Source organism: Mercenaria mercenaria, chromosome 8 (assembly GCF_021730395.1).
Source record: "Mercenaria mercenaria strain notata chromosome 8, MADL_Memer_1, whole genome shotgun sequence".
Lineage (NCBI taxonomy): Eukaryota > Metazoa > Mollusca > Bivalvia > Venerida > Veneridae > Mercenaria > Mercenaria mercenaria.
This window is the reverse complement of record NC_069368.1, coordinates 83,432,914-83,457,260: the sequence shown is the minus strand read 5'-3', so window position 1 is coordinate 83,457,260 and position 24,347 is coordinate 83,432,914. Positions and strand designations below refer to the sequence as shown.

General features: G+C 35.2%; 1 protein-coding gene and 1 long non-coding RNA gene across 2 annotated transcripts in view; one reads left to right on the top strand and one right to left on the bottom strand.

Annotated features, from left to right (window-relative positions):
• Positions 1 to 22,121, top strand: part of LOC123523233 (uncharacterized) — a 71,854-nt gene extending 49,733 nt beyond the window's left edge. The window contains exons 15-18 of the mRNA XM_053549215.1: positions 7,134 to 7,196; positions 7,389 to 7,451; positions 9,643 to 9,705; positions 22,005 to 22,121. Coding sequence (XP_053405190.1) covers positions 7,134 to 7,196; positions 7,389 to 7,451; positions 9,643 to 9,705; positions 22,005 to 22,121 — 306 coding nt within the window. The remainder of the gene's footprint in view (positions 1 to 7,133; positions 7,197 to 7,388; positions 7,452 to 9,642; positions 9,706 to 22,004) is intronic.
• An 80-nt stretch (positions 22,122 to 22,201) lies between these two features.
• On the bottom strand, positions 22,202 to 24,328 carry LOC123565965 (uncharacterized). The gene is made up of 3 exons (XR_006689303.2): positions 23,545 to 24,328; positions 23,183 to 23,334; positions 22,202 to 22,856 (listed from the first exon to the last, which is right to left on the bottom strand). It is a non-coding gene; the product is annotated as an uncharacterized LOC123565965 (long non-coding RNA).
• Between the last annotated feature and the right edge of the window lie 19 nt (positions 24,329 to 24,347).

Below are 24,347 nucleotides of genomic sequence, written 5' to 3'. Positions count from 1 at the left end.
GTTAAAGTTTTGATGCACTTTCACTGTGTCTCTGTTATTACTGAATGGATTTGATTCAAACTTAAAATAGTTGTTCAGCATCATCACCCACAATATATGACACAAGCTGCATAACTCTGGCACCAATATTTAATGAATTATGCCCCTTTTTGCTTAGGATATACTTATATAGTGTTTTGATACATTTTATCTTTACCTCTCTTATTACTTTAAGTTGATATTTTTGACATAGACTCAGGCTATTGTGCAATATCTTCATCCACAATTAGAGTCATTAAACACTCCAGTGACAGCTCTAGTTGCCTCAGATTTGGCCAGTTTCACTATCCAGCATCGAAATAGTCGAGCGCGCTGTCTCCTGTGACAGCTCTTGTTAATTTACCTGTTACTGATGGTCAGTCTGTTTTGAATTTTGCTTACTCCATTTAAAAATAACCTTAAGGAAGGTGTAAAACCTACCTAAATTTCTTACACAATATATAATCTAAGAGCAAAATAGAGAACTTTCACCGTGAGTAACTCAATATTTTTAGCTCACCTGAGCAATGCTCAGGTGAGTTTTTCTGATCGCTCGATGTCCGGCGTCTGTCGTCCGTCGTCTGTCGTCTGTCAACATTTAGCTTGTGTATGCGATAGAGGCTGTATTTTTCAATTAATCTTCATGAATGTTGGTCAGAATGATAACCTTGATGAAATCTAGGCCGAGTTCGAAAATGGGTCATCTCGGGTCAAAAACTAGGTCACTAGGTCAAATCAAAGAAAAACCTTGTGTATGCGATAGAGGCTGTATTTTTCAATTAATCTTCATGAATATTGGTCAGAATGATAACCTTGATGAAATCTAGGCCGAGTTCGAAAATGGGTCATCTCGGGTCAAAAACTAGGTCACTAGGTCAAATCAAAGAAAAACCTTGTGTATGCAATAGAGGCTGTATTTTTCAATTGATCTTCATGAATATTGGTCAGAATGATTGCCTTGATGAAATCTAGGCCGAGTCCGAAAATGGGTCATCTCGGGTCAAAAACTAGGTCACTAGGTCAAATCAAAGAAAAACCTTGTGTATGCGATAGAGGCTGTATTTTTCAATTGATCTTCATGAATATTGGTCAGAATGATTGCCTTGATGAAATCTAGGCCGAGTTCGAAAATGGGTCATCTCGGGTCAAAAACTAGGTCACTAGGTCAAATCAAAGAAAAACCTTGTGTATGCGATAGAGGCTTTATTTTTCAATTATTCTTCATGAATATTGGTCAGAATGATAACCTTGATGAAATCTAGGCCGAGTTCGAAAATGGGTCATCTGGGTTCAAAAACTAGGTCACTAGGTCAAATCAAAGAAAAACCTTGTGTATGCAATAGAGGCTGTATTTTTCAACTGATCTTCATGAAATTTAGCCAGAATGATTACCTTGATAAAATCTAGGCCATGTTCGAAAATGGGTCATCTGGGTTCAGAAACTAGGTCACTAGGTCAAATCGAAGAAAAACATTGTGTATGCAATAGAGGATGTATTTTTCAATTGATCTTCATGAAATTTGGTCAGAGTGATTGCCTTGATGAAATCTAGGTCGAGTTTGAATATGGGTTATCTGAGATCAAAAACTAGGTCACTAGGTCAAATTAAAGAAAAATCTTGTGTATGTGATAGAGACTGTTTTTTTTCAATTGATTTTTATGAAATTTGGTCAGGACGATTGCCTTAATGAAATCTAGGTCGAATTTGAATATGGGTCATCTGAGGTCAAAAACTAGGTCACTTGGTCAAATCAAAGAAAAACCTTGTGTATGTGATAGAGGCTGTATTTTTCAATTGATCTTCATGAATTTTGGTCAGAATGATTGCCTTGATAAAATCTAGGTTGAGTTTGAACATTGGTCACCTAGGGTCAAAAACTAGGTCATATCTAAGAAAATGCTTGTTTTATCACAAGAGACCAATTTTTTGGTCCAATCTTAATGAAAATTGGTCAGAATATTTGTGTCCATGAAATCACTAGGTCAAACATGTTTTACACTGTTATGGTGTGTTTCTTAGGTGAGCGACCTAGGGCCATCTTGGCCCTGTTGTTAAAGATTTGTAACTCTACCCCTTCTGTTTTAGTAGAAAATTCTCTTTGAACACCAAGAAATTGCTTATAAGATTAATATTTTTCCATTTTTGTACAACGGGTGGGCTCAGATCAGGGTCGGACAGCATGTTGCACTTGTGTCAAAAAATAAAGTCTAATGTATTGTTAAAATTTTTACTGGGTTTAATTGTATGGACTTTCGGTGACTTTTCCTCCAAACGGCGTTAAGATACCATGATGTATAAAGAATTGGGCCCATTTTCATTAGACCTAGGTGTAAGAGTCTACGGACTATACATCATTAACAAAAACAAATTGATAACGAAGAGAATTTTATTGTCTAAGAACTGTAAACTGCTCAAAAGTTTGGAACATGATAATACAAAACTAATAAAACACATCTTGTTGACAAATATTGACTAATGTAAAAAGATTGACAGGTGGAAGTTGTCCTCTTGTTTCTATGAAACTGAACAGAATCTTGCAAATACAGCTACAAGTTGCATAACATAGCTGGCATGAAGAAACATACAAAGACACATGTATTTTGAATCATGGAACAAAATACACACAACCTTTTCCTGTCAAAGAGTACTGTATACTCATAAAAGAAGCTGTTATTTAAACAGTCAAAAGTCTACGGACTCTACATATATCATACAGTTATTATATTCACATACTGCAGTGAGTAATATCAATTGAATTCAACTGAAATGCAATTTTAGCATGGATAATTATCATATTTTATAAAAAGGTGCCTTCTAGTACTAAAATATTAAACAGCCTTGGGAAAGGTTTACAAAGCGTTTTATGTTTCATTAACGTTGTGTCTATATGGGTGTACAAAAATTATCAAATGCAGCAATAACTGGGGTACCATGATGTTTTTTGCACAATAGAACAGAAAACTGTCAACTGACACACAAGAAAAAACTATTGTAGTACTTTATACAGTTATTTGAACCAAATACATGTGAAACTAACTTGGTATACGGACTATACATAAATGGAACAAAATCATTATGATAAAGTTAATCTATCTTAACGGCAATCTGTGAACATTTAAGCAATGTTCAGTTTGAACAATGATTGAAATATGCAAATATATTTACAATATCTCATTTATGTACCCAATTTTTTCATGTTTCTTCAGTACAATAGCCGAAGACAAAACTCTGTAAATGAACTGTAAAATAATTTCATTTTAACATATGTTTTAACGTCAAAACTGGAAAAAAACAGGAAAGAACTGGAAAAACTGACTTAGAAACTAGTTTTCTTTAACAGGTAACATTATACAATTTTAATATTGACTTTTTCATAGGTTGATATCAGGATTTATCAACCCGGAAAGAGTTATATTCACCGAGCCGAGGGTTGATAAATCTTGATATCAACCTATGTAAAAGTCAATAATTGTTTTATTACATGAATAAATGTATAGTCAGTCTTGTTATTACAATTGTATCTTTAATAAAGAAATAAGGAATAAATTTAGACCAAATCAGGTTGATATTAGTTTTCCAAGCACCTACTTTGATCTATTTTTATCATCGTACTATTTATAACCCAAGGTAAGTTGATATGATATGTACTCATTACTTTTCGAACCGTTTTCAGCCAGTCAGAGAAACAATAGAATACAATCATGTAATAAACAGCAAAAACTGTAACACCTAACAGCACAAGTGGAAGTCTATGAACTATACACGTTAGAAAAGAAACTTCAAATATGTCACGTTTATCAAAATAAGCGCTTAATCCGCTTCACAGAGCATTATAACTGTCAATGTCTCCCCCTTACAATATGCTCAGTTTCCAAATGAGAATAAAACTCTCCTATTTGTACTTTTTTTGCTAACAACCGGTTGTCCAAGTTTATGAGTAATTGATGACAGGAGTTCCCAAGACACATCATTCTGCTTTGTCCGGCCAGAAATACGAAATAATTTTCCTCGACTATATATATCGACTTTCAAATATAATACGTCATATGCGGAACGTGCATCAATCTTAGTTGATTACACAGACTAATAATACCTATTCAACACTTTAATCAATTTTATCATTAGACATGGATTGGGTCAAGGACATAAGAATACTTCTTAGTAATATGTACCATTCTTATGATCACATGGATATAAGGATGGATAGATTGCTTGTTGACTCAGAAGATGTTTTTTTGATGGCAAACAGCAGCCGTTTTGATCTGAAACAAATGCAAGTAACCAATGACACATAAAAAAAATTTTTGGGAACTGAAGGCAGATTGGATGATCATCACAATTACTACAAACACTTTTGTCTTATCATCTACGATATTCAAAGTGATTGCACGGTTAAACTGGTAGCCTCCTTCAATAAGGATCTAGCTAGGTTCTTACACAAAATGAATAAATGGTGTACAAAAATCTCCATAATCAATTTTTCATGGAAGATATTAACTTCGAAGAAGACATGTGAATAGTTTTGCTTAGGGGTTTTCTTCGGATTCGGGCCGGATAGGCAAGGAGCGTTGCGCGCGTAAAGGCCTTAACTTGCCATTAATTCTTCGCAAGGGAATTTATCTGGTGGTGTTTCCGGGGAATTCGTCGGGCTACTATTGTACATGTCGGGATGTGTTGATACATAATATTTGGAAGTGATTGTAATTTTACGTTTGATTAATCAAAATTAACCAAACTGTTTTTAAACAGTTGGACACGGCAGGTTGTGTTTGCATTTTCATATGGAATATTTGAATGGCACTTTTCTGCGTGTCAGTTCATTCATTTCATTATTACAACTTGATGTTGCATGACTCACGGGTACAGTGGTGAAGAGCACATACTTTATGTGTCAAGCCGTCCAATACATATACAGAAATGTCAGTTTTGTGTCTAGTTCTCATTTTGGTAGAATTTCCTGTAAAGAAACGCCATAATTCATTGTCTAAACTGCAAAATAAAGTTTCCTGTAGAGTCCGTAGACTTTAAAAGTATCAATTATTACACTGGTTCCTTTATTTAAATACTGAAAACTACCTTGCTAGTTAAACTTGTGTTGATTATGTGTGCTATAACAAGTACAAAATTAAGATATTTGGGGAAAACACTAACATTTTATTGATTATGAAATGAATTATTTGTAAATAATAGCCTGAAGACTGGCAAATTGCTTAATAGTTTGATATCTTATTTAATCAATCAAGTTCATACATTAAAAACATAATATATTATTGGAAATCCAACATTTTCAATAAAAAAGCAATCTTAAATGCGTTATTTTAGAAATTATTAGCTCTTAAATGTTAGGTCTACGGACTCTACGGTCTACGGACACATTTTGAGAGGCCATTATTTTTTCTGGACTGCATGCACTTGAAATATATTTCTGCTGCTCTTCATTTCCATCACTCTGCAATAGAAAACAACAATCTAATTGGACAGGATTGAAAACTGTAGTAATTGTTCCTTGTGAAAACTTGGTCTACGGACTATACAAAAAAATAAGCATTTTTCAGCTGTATGATGTTTGAGTGACCCAATGTTTGAACGATGCCAGTGTAATATTTGCATAAGCAGACACCTGAATTTTCATTTACAGCTCAAAATACAATGCCTTTGCTTATGTTTGATAGCAATTATTACACTGCCCAATTCAAACTGGTCAAAATAAAGCTTTTGGTAACGATGGTGTACCTTTACAAATTTCTTAATATCTTCTTCATTTTATGAGGGATTTGAAATCGGTAAAAAATGTTATATTCTGTGATGTTTCTTTTATTGAGAAATAGCAAAATTGAATCAGTTGCTTCACTCAATTTTAAAATAATTACTTTCCAAAAACAGAAAAATTCAAGTGCAACATGAAAATGCCTACAAAATGCTACTTTTTAGGAACATAATGTCATTCTGTGATCATACTTTTCGGCAGAACCATACCTTATCATATATGCAGTGAAAGCTTAAAGACTCACCATTATGAAACTTTTAGAATACTGCATATTTGACATATCATATTTTCTATCTCATCTGGTAACAAAGCAATGGTAGTGATTCCTACCCTGATCTGAGCCCACCCGACAAAACATCAATAATAAGTCTTGAAAGAAGTAAAAGATTTGGTCCCAATAGTGCTCGAACCTACCTTAAATTGATTTAGACTAATGAAATTATTTGCTTCTTAGTGACATTGTTAACTTTTTGCCTGATATATTTTTTTTCCCCCCCCCCCCCCCCCCCGGCAAAAGGATTTAAAATTACCAAGACAACACATTCTTGACTAGTTTCGACCTTTATGTCTTCGTCAGAAATAACAACGTACCTGTCTTTGTCAGAAATAACAACATACTATACAAACAACGTCACGTCCATTTGGACGCGAACGTCAACGTGACAAAAAGCGCAAATATAGAATATATTTGTATTAATGTACATATAGATACGGATCATAAAGGGACATTTTCGTCTAGCATCAGTACCTCTTACTAGAATTACTTGATACTAATGCAGATGTAACCTGTGACCATTCCTCCTCTTTAGACACCACCTGACCTCAGTTTGACCTTGACCTTGACCTCATTTTGGACTTCGGTTGCTTAATATGGGCAATTTCTTGGTTAACCAAATGGGAACATTTTGTCTAGCATCAATACCGCTTACAAGAATGAAATGATACTAATACGGATGTAACCTGTGATCATTCCTCGTCTTCAAACATCACCTGACCTCAGTTTGACCATGACCTCATTTTGGACTTAGGTTGCTTTATATGGGCCATCTCTTGGTTAACCAAATGGGACCGTTTTGTCTAGCATCAATATCGCTTACAAGAATGAATTGATACTAATACAGATGTAACTTGTGACCATTCCTCATCTTAAGACATCACCTGACTTCAGTTTGACCTTGACCTCATTTTGGACTTAGATTGCTTTGCATCGACAAGGATGCCACCGGGGGCATGAAGAGTTTATTGAATGCAGCTCCTTGTTTGATATATTTTTTGCCATTCCTCACTACAAGTACAAACCCTTTCGGCAGGGGATACCAATTCCTCGATTTTGCTTGTTTTATTCAGGGTTCAGCTGCTGATGAAACACAAGTTGAGAAATCTCGTGTAAAAAAGAAACTTTTAGCAACGGTAAGTATAAAATTATCATGTTTGTTTTTTTATTCTCAGAAAACTTTGCTGAAACGTCATTAGGCATTAGCTGTTGGTTTGATCTGCTTAATTTGAATAGTCATAATTAAAAGCTATATCTGTGTATTGTGATATCCGGTGTAATATATGTAATTGTAATTGTAACACTGAGTAGTGTTTTTTTTTATTCAGGGTTCAGCTGCTGATGAACCACAGTCTGAGAAATCTCAAGTTAAAAGGAAAATTTTGGCAACGGTAAGTATAAAATTATCATGCTTTTAAGCTCACCCGTCGCATGGTGACAAGGTGAGCTTTTGTGATCTTCCGTCGTCAGTCTGTCCGTCCGTGCGTCAACAATTTCTTATGTGCACAATAGAGGTTCATTTTAGGGCCCTCCATCTGCTGTTTTTACTACTGAATTACGGCTGCTTCCCCCTTGAAATCATAGGTATTTTTCCCCTAGAATGGGCTTAAAATTCCCCAGATTGTCATGGTCAGGTTGAAAAAAAGTTTGATCAAAATCTAACAAAAAATCGTCAAAGTATAAAAAATTTCTGTGTGCATGTCACCTACTACTGCTATCAAAGTGTTTCTTTAATTTGAATGACTTTTATGAGCATATTTGTACAGTGTATAATAAGATAAAAATTCCCCCTTTTAGGAAAATCGACGCTGAAATTTCCCCAATCTGATGGCTGCGGACCACTTCCCCAAAAGTAGAGTGTGGGCCCTGCATTTTCTTTTAAGTAAACATGCACACAACTCGATCACCATAAGATCTCAGTTCTTTTCTTGAACTGGCCAGTTCCGATTATGTGTTCCGGAGTTATGGCCCCTGAACTGGCCTAAATTAGCTCTTTTGACCTTGTCTGTTCAATAGCAGATTCATTTATTTCTTTCTTGAACTGGCCAGATCCCTTTTAAAGGTTCCAGAGTTATGGCCCTTGAAAGGGCCAAAATTAGCTATTTTGACCTTGTCAGTAAAATAGCAGCTTTATGATTTGATTTCAACCAAACTTGCACACATCTTGTATCACCACAAGATATTGGTTCCTTTCTTGAACTGGCCAGATTCCAGTTATGGCCCCTGATAGGGCCAGAATTAGCTATTTTGACATTGCATGCACAATAGCAGCTTCATTTATGATTTGAATTTAATCAAACTTGCACAAAACTTGTGTACCATAAGATCTTGGTTCCTTTTCTTGAACCAGTCCCGATCCCATCATGAGTTCCAGAGTAAAGGCCTTATTTGAATTTTCATTATTGTCATAAGTTTGACTGAGACTATCAGGGTAGTTAACTGATTTAATGTTAAATTACCTCCCTTTATTTCAAAATGAAATTGGTATATCTCCGTAACTAATGAAGATACTGATCTGAAATTTCATTTATGTCAACAGATAGACTTGGACAATCAGTGAAGATACATATAGACTGAAATTATGACATATTACCTCCCTTTATTTTTATGTAAATGAATACACCTAAGCAGCTTCTAATGAGATCGGTTTGAAACTTTATTTATGCTTCCATGGTAAGAAATAGTCATATTAGATAACTCTTGATTGAACATTTATCGATATAAATACTTTAATAATATACTGGTGTATAGGCTTGTTCTTTTTATCTTCTACATGCATACACCAATACATTATTACTTCCTCTGATTTAAATAAGAATGGATTTATCTGGATAAGTAGATAGATAAATTTGTATGGAACTTATTTGAAATTTCATTATTGTCTTTAGTTGGACTGAGGCAATCAGGGTAGATAGATCGAGGGCTGAGCGCGAAACTATTGTATCTTGTTCTTTATTTATATACAGTTACAATAGTTTCGCGCTATGGACTGATTTTATGTATAATTAACTCCCTTTGTTTCAAATTAAAATTGATGTATCTCAGTAACCAATGAAGATACTGATTTGAAACGAGTTTGTGCCATCAGATGGACTCCGACAATTCGGCTTGATAACTTTTGACCGAATTTATGACAAGTTACCTCCATTTATTTTATGTAAATGAAAAAATATCTCAGCAGCATCTCAAGAGGTTGGTTTTAAATGTTATTTAAGTCTTCCAGGGTAAGGAATAGTCATGTAAGTACAAAAATGCAACATTTTAGCCCAGGGCCCTCAAACTTGTTATGGAAATTGGCCCCGACTAGGTCAAAAGGGACTGTTACAAGAAAATGTTTATCCGGATGATATTTTATATCTATGCCTATGTGCTCTATGTCAAAACTTGATCATATCATTTTGAGTAGTGGCCCTTTTGTTTTCTTTCCTCAGAAAACTTTTTCGAAACACCATTAGGCATTAGCTGTTGGTTTCATCTGCTTAAAAATTTGAATAGTCAAATTTAAAAGATATATATGTGTATTGTGATGTCTAGTGTAATATAGTTAATTCTAATTGTAACAGTAGTGTTTTTTTTATTCAGTGTTCAACTGCTGATGAAACACAGTCTAATAAATCTGGTGTAAAGAGGAAAAATTTACCAGCAGTAAGTACAAAATTATCATTCTTTTCTTCTTTGCTCAGAAAACTCGGCCAAAATGCTGTTAGGCGCTCGCTGTTTGTTTCAGCTGCTTATTTTAAATATTCTGATCTGTGTCTTGTGATATCCAGTAGAATACAGGTAATACTAGTTGTGACAGTAGCTTTTTAGCTTGATTATTTGAAGAATAGGCAGAGCTATCTTACTCACGTTTGGCATCACACATTGGTTAAATTTTTTGTACCAAACCACTTTTTGACAGTCTTTTGAGATAAAGTTTTGAAACTTTCAGCTCTTTGTATACCTTCACCATGTCCAGTTAAAGGCAAGAGTACATAATTCTCTGAAGGATTTACATGTAGGTTGATTTAGGGACCCTTTTAACTTAGAAATCTTGGTTAATTATTTCGTACAAGTTCACATTTTGTGTAAAGTGTTTGACATATAACTTTGAAACTTTTATCACTTGTTTATTATAATTGTCTCAATCTGTAGGCAAGAGTACATAAGGCTTAAAATAAAATTAAGTTTGTTTGACCTTTACCGACCGACCCGAAAAAATTGCCGCGACTCAAATAATTTTATTGCATTCCAGAGAAAAAAAATATTTTTGTTTTCTTATCAAAGGGAAAAACTTATTATGGTGCTTGAAACTGGCGATTATTTTATTTAACAAATGCGTAAATAATTATGGCAAGTGAGAAAGTAACCCGCGGTCGGCTAGTAGAAATCGATAAAGCGGACTGTTTATCATCTCGTGTATTCCGAAAACGTGTCAACTATGCCGATAACGTTGCCTAAGGCCATAGGATGCAGACGACAATCAAACCGCTTATAACCGGAAGGCAATCTGACAAAAGGACATATTTTACAAATCTAGTATCTAATTTACCCGCTAAACGTAAAGAAACCAAAACGTCATGCCGGTACTTTTCCATTCCACGAGCACGTGCGAGCTATCGTAATATCTAATTTCCATCACTCGACGTTACTTTTGTTTACACATACACAAAAAAAAAATGCGTGTAGTGCATTCATTTTTTGTTATTATCACATCAATATTTTTTAGCACCGCTTAAGAAGTAATATAGTTTGAATTCTATAACGATTTTAATAAGATATCGACAGGAATGTAGGCAAAATTCTATAAAAACGGTCAAATTTAAATTTAGTTCTTTGTAAAATTTCAAACAGTGCGATCTTAAAATTACTTATTTCTTTCTAAGAGTAAATAAATGATAAATTCTATGGGCATAAAGTTCAGACTTTTGACCTGAAGGTACAAAAAACAAAACAAAAACAAAAACAATAAAAAAATCTTAAATAATGAAAAAGCGTCAGCAATTTAAATACATGGCGTAAAACGACTTTTGGCAAACAGATTTATGTTAGTGCGGCAAAATAGCTCACAGAGGTAGGATATCCACAATTATCGTTTGACACATTTACCTGTCAGTTTATTCGCTTTAAGAAATTAAAGAAGAAACTTTTTTATTGATTAATTCAAAGAACCGAGGCGGTACGACCAAACAGTGATGTGTTATATGGCGCGAAAATATGACGTAATTCCATGACAATCTCGGGCAACTGTAACGCTTTGATCTCCACTTCAGATGCCATAATACCTACACACTTCTTTTAGCTCTTTGTGGGGGGTGTTAATTGATGATGAAAACAAGGACAAGGACTAAGTTTATCAACAGAATAATTACCGATAATTGTTTACGCTTTTTATTACGCTTTCAACATTGGGTGGATTATGATTATTGTGTCCATATTTTTGGGACACTTCACAAAATAATCATTTTTTCGGGAAACAAGTCTTGAGAAAGTGAAAATAACTAGTCCTAACATTTTTGGAAAATACGGTAAGGGCTAGACTGTGATTATTTTTACTATCGATGCAGTTATTATGGAGAGCAACTAGGTGGTGGTGATTACTAAAATACCCTGAAAGAAAAATGTCTGCTGTGAAAACGAAATTTAAGAAGAACAAATATGATTGATTACAAAGGAAACGTAATGTACATGAGACTATTATTTGTCTACTATGTGTTATATTTGAAATTTGCTTGTACATAATACTGCTTTCATAACAGTGACAGTATTACGGCAATTGACAGGCGAGTGGTGGGAAATTTGATTATCTGTGAAAATATATTGTGAACTGACTTAATTGTTGTTTTCAAAATGTCTTTAATCAGAGATCGTTTTGAAATGCATTTGTTCGAAGTGAGAAAATCTCAGTTTCCGAATTTCAAGAATTTGACACGAACGTAAATGTTTTGAAATATAACAAGCTAGATAGTTTTAATATTTTAATTTTGTAATGCCAGAACAAAGAGGTATGAAAATCTTATACTTCTTCTGCCAGGACAATGGCATAATAAATGTCTGATGTCGGAGAAACCCAATTTTGTTTCTGTTCTTAGTAACATGACCAATACGTGCAAGTAGCTTGAAGCTAAAAAATCATCACTTTTGCTTGCATACTGCCATAACCGTTGTAAAAACCTTCTAAAACTCATAAAAAGTTATTATCTATTGAATTTAGCATCAAACACTTGTTGAAAATAAGCTGTAATTCAGTAGTGTGTTTAGATGCCAAATATTTTCGCGACTATATCGTTTGTACTTTTAAGCGCAGATGTAGTGAAAACATTTTTGATATATATATAAAGAAAAAGTATAGACATGAAAGATACTCAAAGACTTGGTCAACTTTGCCTTATGTGCAAATTAAGTCTGTGCCCATATTGTGTGTGCATGAATAGGGCTAGGGGTTTATTACAAGCATACATTTAACAGAGCATCTTCCGAGATTATCTACAAGCAATAGGTATTAATAAATAGACTTTAATTTTTATTATTACTGAGACAACAAACATTAAAAAAAACTAAAATATAATAAAATTATTTACCTACCTACCTACCCACTGTAAAAATACTGGGTCGGTAAAGGTCAAACAAACTTAATTTTAATTTAGGCCTAACTCTGTCAACTATTTTGACTGAATTATGGCACTTTTTGTACTTGGAAATTGGTACAATTTTTGTACAAGTCCATGTTTTGCCAAAACTATTTGACATATAGCTTTGAAACTTTGAACACTTGTTACTCATGATTTCCATCTGTAGGCAAGAGTACATAACACGTCAACTATTTTGGCTGAACTATGACCCGTTTTGGTATGGGAAATTAGTTTAGTTTTCATACAAGTCAATGTTTTGTCAAAGCTCTTTTTGGTCTTGGAAATCAGTGAAGTTATTTTTATGCTATTTTTAGTTTTATTGCCTACTTTTCATATTTCTGTTTGAATGTGTTGTATTTGTATTTTTGAAATAAAAGAAATAAAAAAAATCAATAATATCTTTCATTGTACCCCCCCGACAACAAAGTTGTAAGGGGGGGTATACTGGTTTCTGTCTGTCTGTCCGTCTGGCCGTCTGTCCGTAGACGCAATCTTGTGCGCACCATCTCTCCTTATCCCCTTGACAGAATTTAATGAAACTTCACACAAGTGATCAGTACCAACAGTAGTTGTGCATGGGGCATGTTAGGTTCTTTTAGAAAAAAAATTTGCAGAGTTATGGGACTTTGTTTTTTTTGTTACTATACTATATACATAGACACAATCTTGTGCGCACCATCTCTCCTCATCCCCTTGACACAATTTAATGAAACTTCACACAAGTGATCAGTACCAACAGTAGTTGTGCATGGGGCATGTTAGGTTCTTTTAGAAAAAAAATTTGCAGAGTTATGGGACTTTGTTTTTTTTGTTACTATACTATATACATAGACACAATCTTGTGCGCACCATCTCTCCTCATCCCCTTGACACAATTTAATGAAACTTCACACAAGTGATCAGTAACAATAGTAGTTGTGCATGGGGCATGTTAGGTTCTTTCAGAAAAAAAATTTGCAGAGTTATGGGACTTTGTTTTTTTGTTACTATACTATATGCATAGACACAGTTTTGTGCGCACCATCTCTCCTCATCCCCTTGACATAATTTAATGAAACTTCACACAAGTGATCAGTAACAACAGTAGTTGTGCATGGGGCATGTTAGGTTCTTTCAGCGACAAAAATTGCAGAGTTATGGGACTTTGTTTCTTGTTAACATACTATGTACATACAGTCTGCATATGCAATCTTGTGCGTGCCTAATCTACCAAACCCTTACACACAATTTAATGAAACTTCACACAAGTGATCAGTACCAACCCTAGTTGTGCATGGTGCATGTTACATTCTTTTAGATAAATATTCTGCATAGTTATGGGACTTTGTTTTTTGTTACTATACTGTATACATACAGTCTATATACATACAGTCCACATAATTATGCAATCTTGTGTGCGTCAAATTGCAATGTACTGTGTCAGTGCATGCTGGGGGTACATTCATCACCTTTAGTGATAGCTCTAGTTTTTACTTTGCTTTCACTCCTTTTTTGCATTTATCCAAATTTACAACTTTATGAACTTAAAGTGGAATTATATGCATTTTTGAAGTAAAAATCAAGCTTAAATAGATGTGCATGTAAAAAGAATGGAGGAACTTATAGCTTTTAACCCAACATACCAAACTCTTCCTGTTACCAGTACAAAATAATAAGTTTCCAAATGTGACTTTTCTTATTTTGACTGGGGCAGTCTTTTTAAAAATGCCAAACTGCAAGCAGGAGTTGCTTCCCTTCTACTTCAGAAATTTCTATTTTCAGGTAAGGGAGATCATTGCGCAGAAGATTGAAAAATATCTATTATTTTATTTGTCCGATTTCTTTATTTTTAAAGCATCAACTTCAAGTACTAATGTGGCATTATCGTTAATTTAACACATCTAATTGCACAGCAACCGAAATTGCTTTTATAGAACACTCACCCAAAACACACTATATGCAGTATTAGATGCGCATAATGCCACTTTAAGTTGTTTTTAGGGTCTGAGTGTTTATTTGGATAGTTTTTTTATGCCCCCAAAGGGAGGCATATTAGTTTTCAACTGTCTGTCCGTTCGTTCGTTCGTTAGTCACAACGTGAACTTTCTGCATGAAGGCACTTTACTCGCAAACCACTGCACCCATAACCTTCAAACTTCACATACTGATAGTACTTACTGAGTACACCACCCCTACTGACTTGGGTCACCAGGTCAAGGTCACAGGGGCCAACGTCAACTTTTTGCATGAAGGCACTTTACTCGCGAACCACTGCACCCAGGACCTTCAACCTTCACATGCTGATAGTACTTATTAAGTATACTACCCCTACTGACTTTGGGGTCACCAGGTCAAAGGTCAAGGTCACAGGGGTCAACGTTAACTTTTTGCATGAAGGCACTTTACTTGTGAACCGCTGCACCCAGGACCTCCAAACTTCACTTGCTGATAGTACTTATTAAGTACACTACCCCTACTGACTTTGGGGTCACCAGGTCAAAGGTCAAGCTCACAGGGGACAACGTTAACCTTTTGCATGAAGGCAGTTTACTCGCAAACCACTGCATCCAGGACCTTCAAACTTGACATGCTGATAGTACTTACTGAGTACACCACCCCTACTGACTTTGGGGTCACCAGGTCAAAGGTCAAGGTCGCAGGGGCCAGCGTTAACTTTTTAAATGAAGGCACTTTACTCGCGAGCCACTGCACCCAGGACCTTCAAACTTCACGTGCTGATAGTACTTATTAAGTACACCACCCCTACTGACTTTGGGATCACCAGGTCAAAGGTTAAAGTCACAGGGGTCAGCGTTAACATTTTGCATGAAGGCACTTTACTCGCGAACCACTGCACCCAGGACCTTCAAACTTTACATGCTGATAGTACTTTAGGAGTACACCAATCCTACTGACTTTGGGGTCAGCAGGTCAAAGGTCAAGGTCACAGAGGCTAACGTTAACTTTTTGCATGAAGGCATTTTACTCGCAAACCACTTCACCCAGGACCTTCAAACTTCACATGCTGATAGTACTTATTGAGTACACCACCCCAACTGACTTTGGGATCACCAGGTCAAAGGTCAAAGTCACAGGGGTCAACGTTAACTTTTTGCATGAAGGCACTTTACTTGCAAACCACTTCACCCAGGACCTTCAAACTTCACATGCTGATAGTACTTATTCAGTACACTACCCCTACTGACTTTGGGGTCACCAGGTCAAAGGTCAAGGTGCTGCGGGGGCATTTGTCACCATTAGTGACAGCTCTTGTTGTTTGTAAAATATTGATTTTTGAAAATGGTAATCGATAATCGATCGGCAAAAGTATATCGTTTCTATCGATGACAGCCCTATGTTTATTATATTTTTATTTACATCTTTTTTCTTTTTTTAAGTGAAAAATTCTTATTCTTATTAATTGTTATTTATACTGTTATTAATTAATAAATACTAATATTTACATGATGCATGCTCCTTGATTTATAGGAGCTAGACTATGTCCCAACGATAAGTGAAACATTCTTTTCATTATAAAGTTCATTTTAAGCAATGTCTTTTTTTCTAGTTTAAAAATAATTAAGTTTTATTATATAACAGAGAGTTACAAAGCAGATTTGTGAAAAGAAAAACCTACCAGACATTGAATGTGACACAGTGAGATGAAATAAATGATAATATGCATATATTATAAATCCTCTCAGAAATTTGTGCTAAATCCTCTGAAAACTCAAATCTTATGAAAACTGGTGTTTTGACTTGGTCTTGACAGGGTCTTGTTTTAGGAGTTTCTACTGTATTAGGCTTTTTTCTTTGCTCTTACTACATGTACATGTGCAATATTATCTTTATTGCGTACTTATACAATTAATTCTACAATTCCCACCCATTGCAAATGATATAAACCATAATCATGATTAAAACTCCCCTTGAAATGGACAGGTACATCCATACACATCTCCGTCGTTAAAATATTTTAGCTGACGGTAAGTGTTAGTGAATGTTCATCCATCATATGTCTCTTGGCTAATTCTTGTGAACACAATAGAGACCATATTTTGCTATCAATTTTAAGTAAATTTGTACACCACTTGTACTGGCATCATATCTCAATTGTTTTCCAAAACTGGCAGTATTCCATCATGGGTTCTAGAGATATGGACCCTTAAAGGGCAAAAGTTTGCTATTTTGGCTTCTGAACACAATAAGAGACCACATTTCACGATCAACTATAATCAAACTTGCACATTTTTTTACTTGGCATATCATGGGTTCTAGAGTTAAGGCACCTTAAAAGGCCAAAATTTGCTATTTTTGGCTTGTGAACATGATAGAGACCACATTTTGCAGTTGATTTTAATTACACTGAAACGCAACATTTATTAGCATAATATAGGTTTTGTTTGAGAACTTGCCGTATCCCATCATGGATTCAAGAGTCATGGCCACTGAAAGGGCCAAAATGTGCTGTTTTGGCATTTGCAGCCATACAGAGACTTAAGTTCTGGTTTTATTTTATACAAACTTGCAAAATACCTTTACCAACAATAACTCTCAAATTCCTTGATCAATCTGTCAGATCAATTCATTTGTTCAGGAGTTACAGCCCTTATTGACCCCTGAAAGAGCCAAAATTTGTTAATTTTTACCTTGTGAACATGAGAGAAGTGATATTGTTTATTTAATTGAACCAAACTTACAAACAAGTTAAGTAACAATAAGATCTCTGTTTCTGAATGCCTGCAAGCTTAGCTCAGTAGGTAAGAGTATTGGTCTACAGATCGCTGGGTCGCGAGTTCGATCCTTGGGCGGTGCGTATGTTCTCAGTGACTATTTGATAAACGACATTGTGTTTGAAATCATTAGTCCTCCACATCTGATGATTCATTTGGGGAAGTTGGCAGTTACTTGCTGAGAACAGGTTTGTACTGGTACAGAATCCAGGAGAACTGGTTAGGTTAACTGCCCGCCGTTACATGACTGAGATACTGTTGAAAACGGCGTTAAACCCAAAACGAGTTGGGTTTCATCCGCAGGCGGGATGTATGTTCTCCGTAACTATTTGATAAACGATATTGTGTCTGAAATCATTCAGTCCTCCAACTCAGATTCATGTGGGGAAATTGGCAGTTTCTTGTTGAGAACAGGTTTGTACTGGTACTGAATCAAGGAACACTGGTTAGGTTAACTCATGGATGGTAAACGCGCAGTCCAATTCCCACTAGGAATATGCTTCAAATGGATTGCGCGACTTCTGGTGCTGGTGTTGCGCATCAATATATACAAATTCGAGGTAGGTGGGATTTTGTTTTTAGCTCACCTGTCACGAAGTGACAAGGTGAGCTTTTGTGATCGCGCAGCGTCCTTCCGTCCGTCCGTCCGTCCGTAAACTTTTCCTTGTGACATCTCTAGAGGTCACAGTTTTCGTGGGATCTTTATGAAAATGGGTCAGAATGTTCATCTTGGTAAATTCTAGGTCAAGTTCGAAACTGGGTCACATGCCTTCAAAAACTAGGTCAGTAGGTCTAAAAATAGAAAAACTTTTGACCTCTCTAGAGGCCATATATTTCACAAGATCTTCATGAAAATTGGTCAGAATGTTCACCTTGATGATATCTAGGTCAAGTTCGAAACTGGGTCACGTGCCTTCAAAAACTAGGTCAGTAGGTCTAAAAATAGAAAAACCTTGTGACCTCTCTAGAGGCCATATATTTCACAAAGTCTTCATGAAAATTGGTCAGAACGTTCACCTTGATGATATCTAGATCAAGTTCGAAACTGGGTCACGTCCCTTCAAAAACTAGGTCAGTAGGTCAAATAATAGAAAAACCTTGTGACCTCTCTAGAGGCCATATTTTTCATGGGATCTGTATGAAATTTGGTCTGAATGTTCACCTTGATGATATCTAGGTCAGATTCAAAACTGGGTCACGTGCGGTCAAAATCTAGGTCAGTAGGTCTAAAAATAGAAAAACCTTGTGACCTCTCTAGAGGCCATATTTTTCATGGGATCTGTATGAAAGTTGGTCTGAATGTTCATCTTGATGATATCTAGGTCAAGTTCGAAAGTGGGTCACGTGCCTTCAAAAACTAGGTCAGTAGGTCAAATAATAGAAAAACCTTGTGACCTCTCTAAAGGCCATATTTTTCATGGGATCTGTATGAAAATTGGTCTGAATGTTCATCTTGATGATATCTAGATCAAGTTCGAAACAGGGTCACGTGCAGTCAAAAACTAGGTCAGTAGGTCTAAAAATAGAAAAACCTTGTGACCACTCTAGAGGCCATAATTTTCAATGGATCTTCATGAAAGTTGGTCAGAATGTTCACCTTGGTGATATCTAGGTCAAGTTCGAAACTGGGTCATGTGCCGTCAAAAACTAGGTCAGGAGGTCAAATAATAGAAAAACCTTGTGACCTCTCTAAAGGTCATATTTTTCATGGGATCTGTATAGATATTGGTCTGAATGTTCATATTGATGATATCTAGGTCTAGTTCGAAACTGGGTCATGTGCGGTCAAAAACTATGTCAGTAGGGCTAAAAATAGAAAAACCCTGTGACCTCTCTAGAGGCCATACTTGTGAATGGATCTTCATAAAAATTTGTCAGAATGTTCATTTTGATGATATCTAGGTCATATTAGAAAGTGGGTCACGTGCTTTTAATAAATAGGTCAGTAGGTCAAATAATGAAAAAACCTTGTAACCTCTCTAGAGGCCATATTTTTCATGGGATCTGTATGAAAGTTGGTCTGAATGTGTATATCTTGATGATATATAGGTCAGGTTTGAAACTGGGTCAACTGCAATCAAAAACTAGGTCAGTAGGTCTTAAAATAGAAAAACCTTGTGACCTCTCTAGAGGCCATACCCTTGAATGGATCTTCATGAAAATTGGTCAGAGTGTTCACCTTGATGATATCTAGGTCAAGTTTGAAACTGGGCCATGTGCCGTCAAAAACTAGGTCAGTAGGTCAAATAATAAAAAAACCTTTTGACCTCTATAGAGGCCATACTTTTCATGGGATCTGTATGAAAGTTGTTCTGAATATACATCCTGATGATATCTAGGTCAAATTTGAAATTGGGTCAACTGCGGTCAAAAACTAGGTCAGTAGGTCTAAAATTAGAAAAATCTTTTGACCTCTCTAGAGGCCATATTTTTCAATGGATCTTCATGAAAATTGGTCAGAATATTCACCTTGATGATATCTAGGTCAGTTTCTAAACTGGGTCACGTGCGGTCAAGAACTAGGCCAGTAGGTATAAAAATAGAAAAACCTTGTGACATCTCTAGAGGCCGTATTTTTCAATAGATCTTCATGAAAATTAGTGAGAATTTTTACTGTGATGATATCTAGGTCAAGTTCAAAACAGGGTCATGTACCTTCGAAAACTAAGTCAATAGGTCAAATAATAGAAAAACCTTATGACCTCTCTAGAGGCCATATTTTTCAATGGATCTTCATGAAAATTGGTCAGAATTTTTATCTTGATGATATCTAGGTCAAGTTCAAAACTGGGTCACATGAACTCAAAAACTAGGTCACTATGTCAAATAATAGAAAAAACGACGTCATACTCGAAACTGGGTCATGTGGGAACAGGTGAGCGATTCAGGACCATCATGGTCCTCTTGTTTGTAAATAATGACACATTTGCGAGTGTTTTCAAAAAAAGCAAAATGCTATTCGACACAAACTTGAATAAGTATCATATGTGTGAAATACTAACTTATTAATTTAAGAATCAGCTCTGTTATCACGAAAACTGCTGGATCGAGCTGTCAAAAAAGTATGGAGTCATGAAAAATGCAATTTTTCTAACTCTTGTGCCTTCTTTCTGGAAATGTGACACTTCTAATGATCAAACACATGTAAAACAGTCACGAATATTGCATACACTTGAATGAAATGTTGCTTATAGGGGAAAGATTGGCAAAAAACAATTCGGGAATGGAGTTGCGCCCCGGGAATGGAGTTGCGCTATACAATATATACATTATGATGTATACGAGCAACTCCATTCCCAGTGCACAACCCCATTCCCGATGATTTTTTTTGTCAATTATGTCCCCGTAAGTAGGATTCGAAACAAATGATTTTGATATTCGTTACTTCATAACGGTTGAGTTATCATAAAAAGCATCCGATGTCCTCAGATTAGGCATATAAGGTCAGAAACTGAAACTTTTTGTTGATTTCATACTTTTTTCACGATTCGTGTCGCCAGAGTTTTTGTGATAATAAAGCCAAATCATAAATTACAAACCAGATATTTTACATATATGATGTATAACCATATTTGTGTCGAATAGCATTCTCCTATTTTCGAGAAAAAATATTCTTGTCTTATACTAAGCAAAGTCATAACTTCACATACCTCAGTTTCGTCTTTTTTACGCGCAACACTAGCACCGGACTTCGCGCAACCCATTTTAAGCGTATTTTCAGCGGGAATTGGATTGCGCTTTTACCACCCGTGAACTGCCCGTCGTTACATGACTGGAATACTGTCGAAAAAAGATGTTAAGCCCAAAACAAAACAAAATCCTGCTCCTTTCAAAACTGGTTAGATTCCATCATGAGTTCTAGATTTCTGCCCCTAGAATGCACAAAATTTTCTATCTTGGCCCTTTCAGCCTTACAGAGGTTTCATTTGTGCTTAGTTTTGGTACAAACTTGCACAGAATGGTTTTCTTGATGATATCTGGTCCTGGATCAAATTGGGTCATGTTGGGACAAAAACTAAGTCATCAGGTGTAATCAAAAGAAGAAGCTTGTTAAGAACCTAGAAGCAACATTTATGAGCCTTATTTTCATGAAACTTGGTTAGTATGTTTATCTTGATGACTCATAGGCCAAGATGGAAACTGGGTCATATGGGGTCAAATAATAGGTGACATGATCAAATAAAAGAAAAATCTTGTTAACACTCTTGAGGCCACATTTATAATACTATCTTTATGAAACTTGGTCAGAATGTTTATCTTGATTATTTCTAGGCCAAGTTTGAAAATTGATCATATGGGGTGAAAAACAAAATCATCTGCTTGGATGAAAGGAAAAGCTTGTTAACACTCTGATCAATATCAATGACCCTATCTTTATGAAATTTTGTATGAATGTCTCACTTGATGATTCCCCTGCCAAGTTCAAAACTGTGTAATGCGGGGTCAAAATAAGGGAAACACTAAGAACAAATGAAAGGCTTTTTCACGCTGAAGATGCCACATTTATGCTCTATCTTCATGAAACTTGATCAAAATGTTTATCTTTATGGTTCAAAGACTGAGTTTATCAATCGAGCAATATAGCATCATCAAGACCCTCTTGTATATGGTTTTACTTCAGAAAACCCATTCAGACACTCATTCATCAGAAGAGGACTCAAGTGATGATTCCATGGAGACTAAGGTTGGTTTCAATGTAGATTGCTACAAATGTTGCATACATGCCAGTAGACTGTAATGATTACTGTAGCTTTTGTAATATACCTGTAACCAATAATTCTATCACAACCAGCAAATAACTTAAATACACATAAGAAATTATCAGTCAATCTTTATATTGCAATAACCCATGTACATGCAAAGTAGTGACATCATCCTCTATGCATTAATGATCAAGGTGCATAGCATGAAGTGTAGATCATTTTCTAAAAAGTTCGGTTTTGGAACTTTGACCGCTTGTTTGTTATCAGTCTACATTTGAAGGCTCCCTTCTGTAAATTTGCCACCATTTTCCACTGAAAAATCATTGGAAAACACTGGAGTATTGGAACAAGCCTCTTTGAGTGGAAACTGATGGAAAACATTGAAAAAATAGAGGTTGGAAAGGCCAGTCAAAATTTTCCACCATTTTACATTAAATGCCAGTATCAGTGGAGTATTGGAACGTTTTTCACTATTTGCCATTTAAGTTTTTCACTGTTTGCCACTGTCACATATCGATGTAAAAACTGCCATTGTTTTCCATTGAATGCCACTATCAGTGGAGTATTGGAACGTATTTCACCATTTGCCACAAAAATTTTCCACTATTTGCCACCATAACTGTTGTGGCAATCAGTGTAAAATATGCCACTGTTTTTCTCTAAATGCCACTATTTGCCATGGATATTTCTCCACCATTCTCCACTAACCAGCATGGAGAATGCCACTGTTTTCCACTATTTGCCATCAAGTCAAGAGGTGTATACCATCACTGCATGTGTTTGAAACATGATATGAAATAAATAAAGAAAGGAATATACATGTAATCATTAGAGCAGCTTATGTAATTTTTCCTTTTTAAACTGTCAGTTAATTCACATCATTTTCATGATATCATTAAAGCACTTAATTCAACATTAGACTTAAAAATTCTTGAAGTTAATAAAAAAATTGCTTAGATGAAAGAAACTTCTTTTGTTTTAAAGACAGAAGTTTACTAGAACTGTTAATTAAAAAAAATATTACAAGAACATTCCTTACAATAAACACTGTTCAATGAGTTTTGTGCTGGAGTAAAGTACTTGTAGACATACTTACAAAAGTTTACACATCAATAGGGTTTCTCTGTGAGCACCATTCACTCTACAAAGTGTAAATCACTGAAGCCAAAAATGTCTCATGCCTCATAATTTTATCTATGTGTGTTTTGGCATATGTCAGGTACTGCATATACACACCTCATACTTTATCTGAAAAGTAATTATGATAAAAGAATTTAAACCTTTTTATATTTACTATTGATTTAGTTTGTGTAGAAACTGACAAGAGATGAACCACTGAAGAATAAATGATCATTTGAAAAGATTGAGTCAGCATTTAATTTTATCAAGTTTATTCTGAAGCTTCCTGAATGTTATAAAACATGTTTAAATAGAAAATAAGTAAATAGATGTACTTACCCAGTGTCCATTTAAAAGTTATTTTAGCAACATAAACTGTTTAAATTCCAGCTGCATGTGTAAAGGAATATCTCCAACAAAGAAGTTCCTGTTTACTTTTAAACTTTAGATATTCTTGAGCAGCTTTCTATTTTGCTATCTGTTGTTGAAGGAATCTCCACTAGAATGTTTTAACAAATACTTAATCTACTAAAAAGAGAATATCTTTCATTGTCTATTTTTAAATATTTAAAAGGCCTTTGAAATAAAACAGGACTGTTGGGATTACTTTGTGTGTTTTGGCTCCACTACATATCTTTATTTTCATTGGTTGAGAGTTCTATTTATAACACAGCAGCATTCCAGAGTTAACACTTTATCTCTGCAGTGTATATACACTGTATTTGTATACAATGTACAGGTATCAAGGTCATACTGTGAGAGAATAGCCCCTATAATAAATAGTGCCAGTCAACAAATAGATTCTCAGTAACTTGAGTAAGATACAATGATGAAACAATATTATCTATCTGTAAGTTTGATATTTATTTCAATTGAGGATTGTTACACAGTAGAAACAGCAAATTTAAACAATAAACTACATGTATGCTTAAGAGTGACTCAAACAACAGTTCACCTTCATTATAATTATAAGCAAAAACTATGATTAGGCCAAAAAGAATTTTGTTTCCGGTAAAATGGAAAAAATTAGGGTAGGTAGGTCGGAATTTTTTTGGGGGGAATTTAAGGGAGACTTTTCGGAAAATAAATGAATGCAAATTGGGGGGTTATACCTTTAGAGCATCAGTAAGTTTATTTCTAAC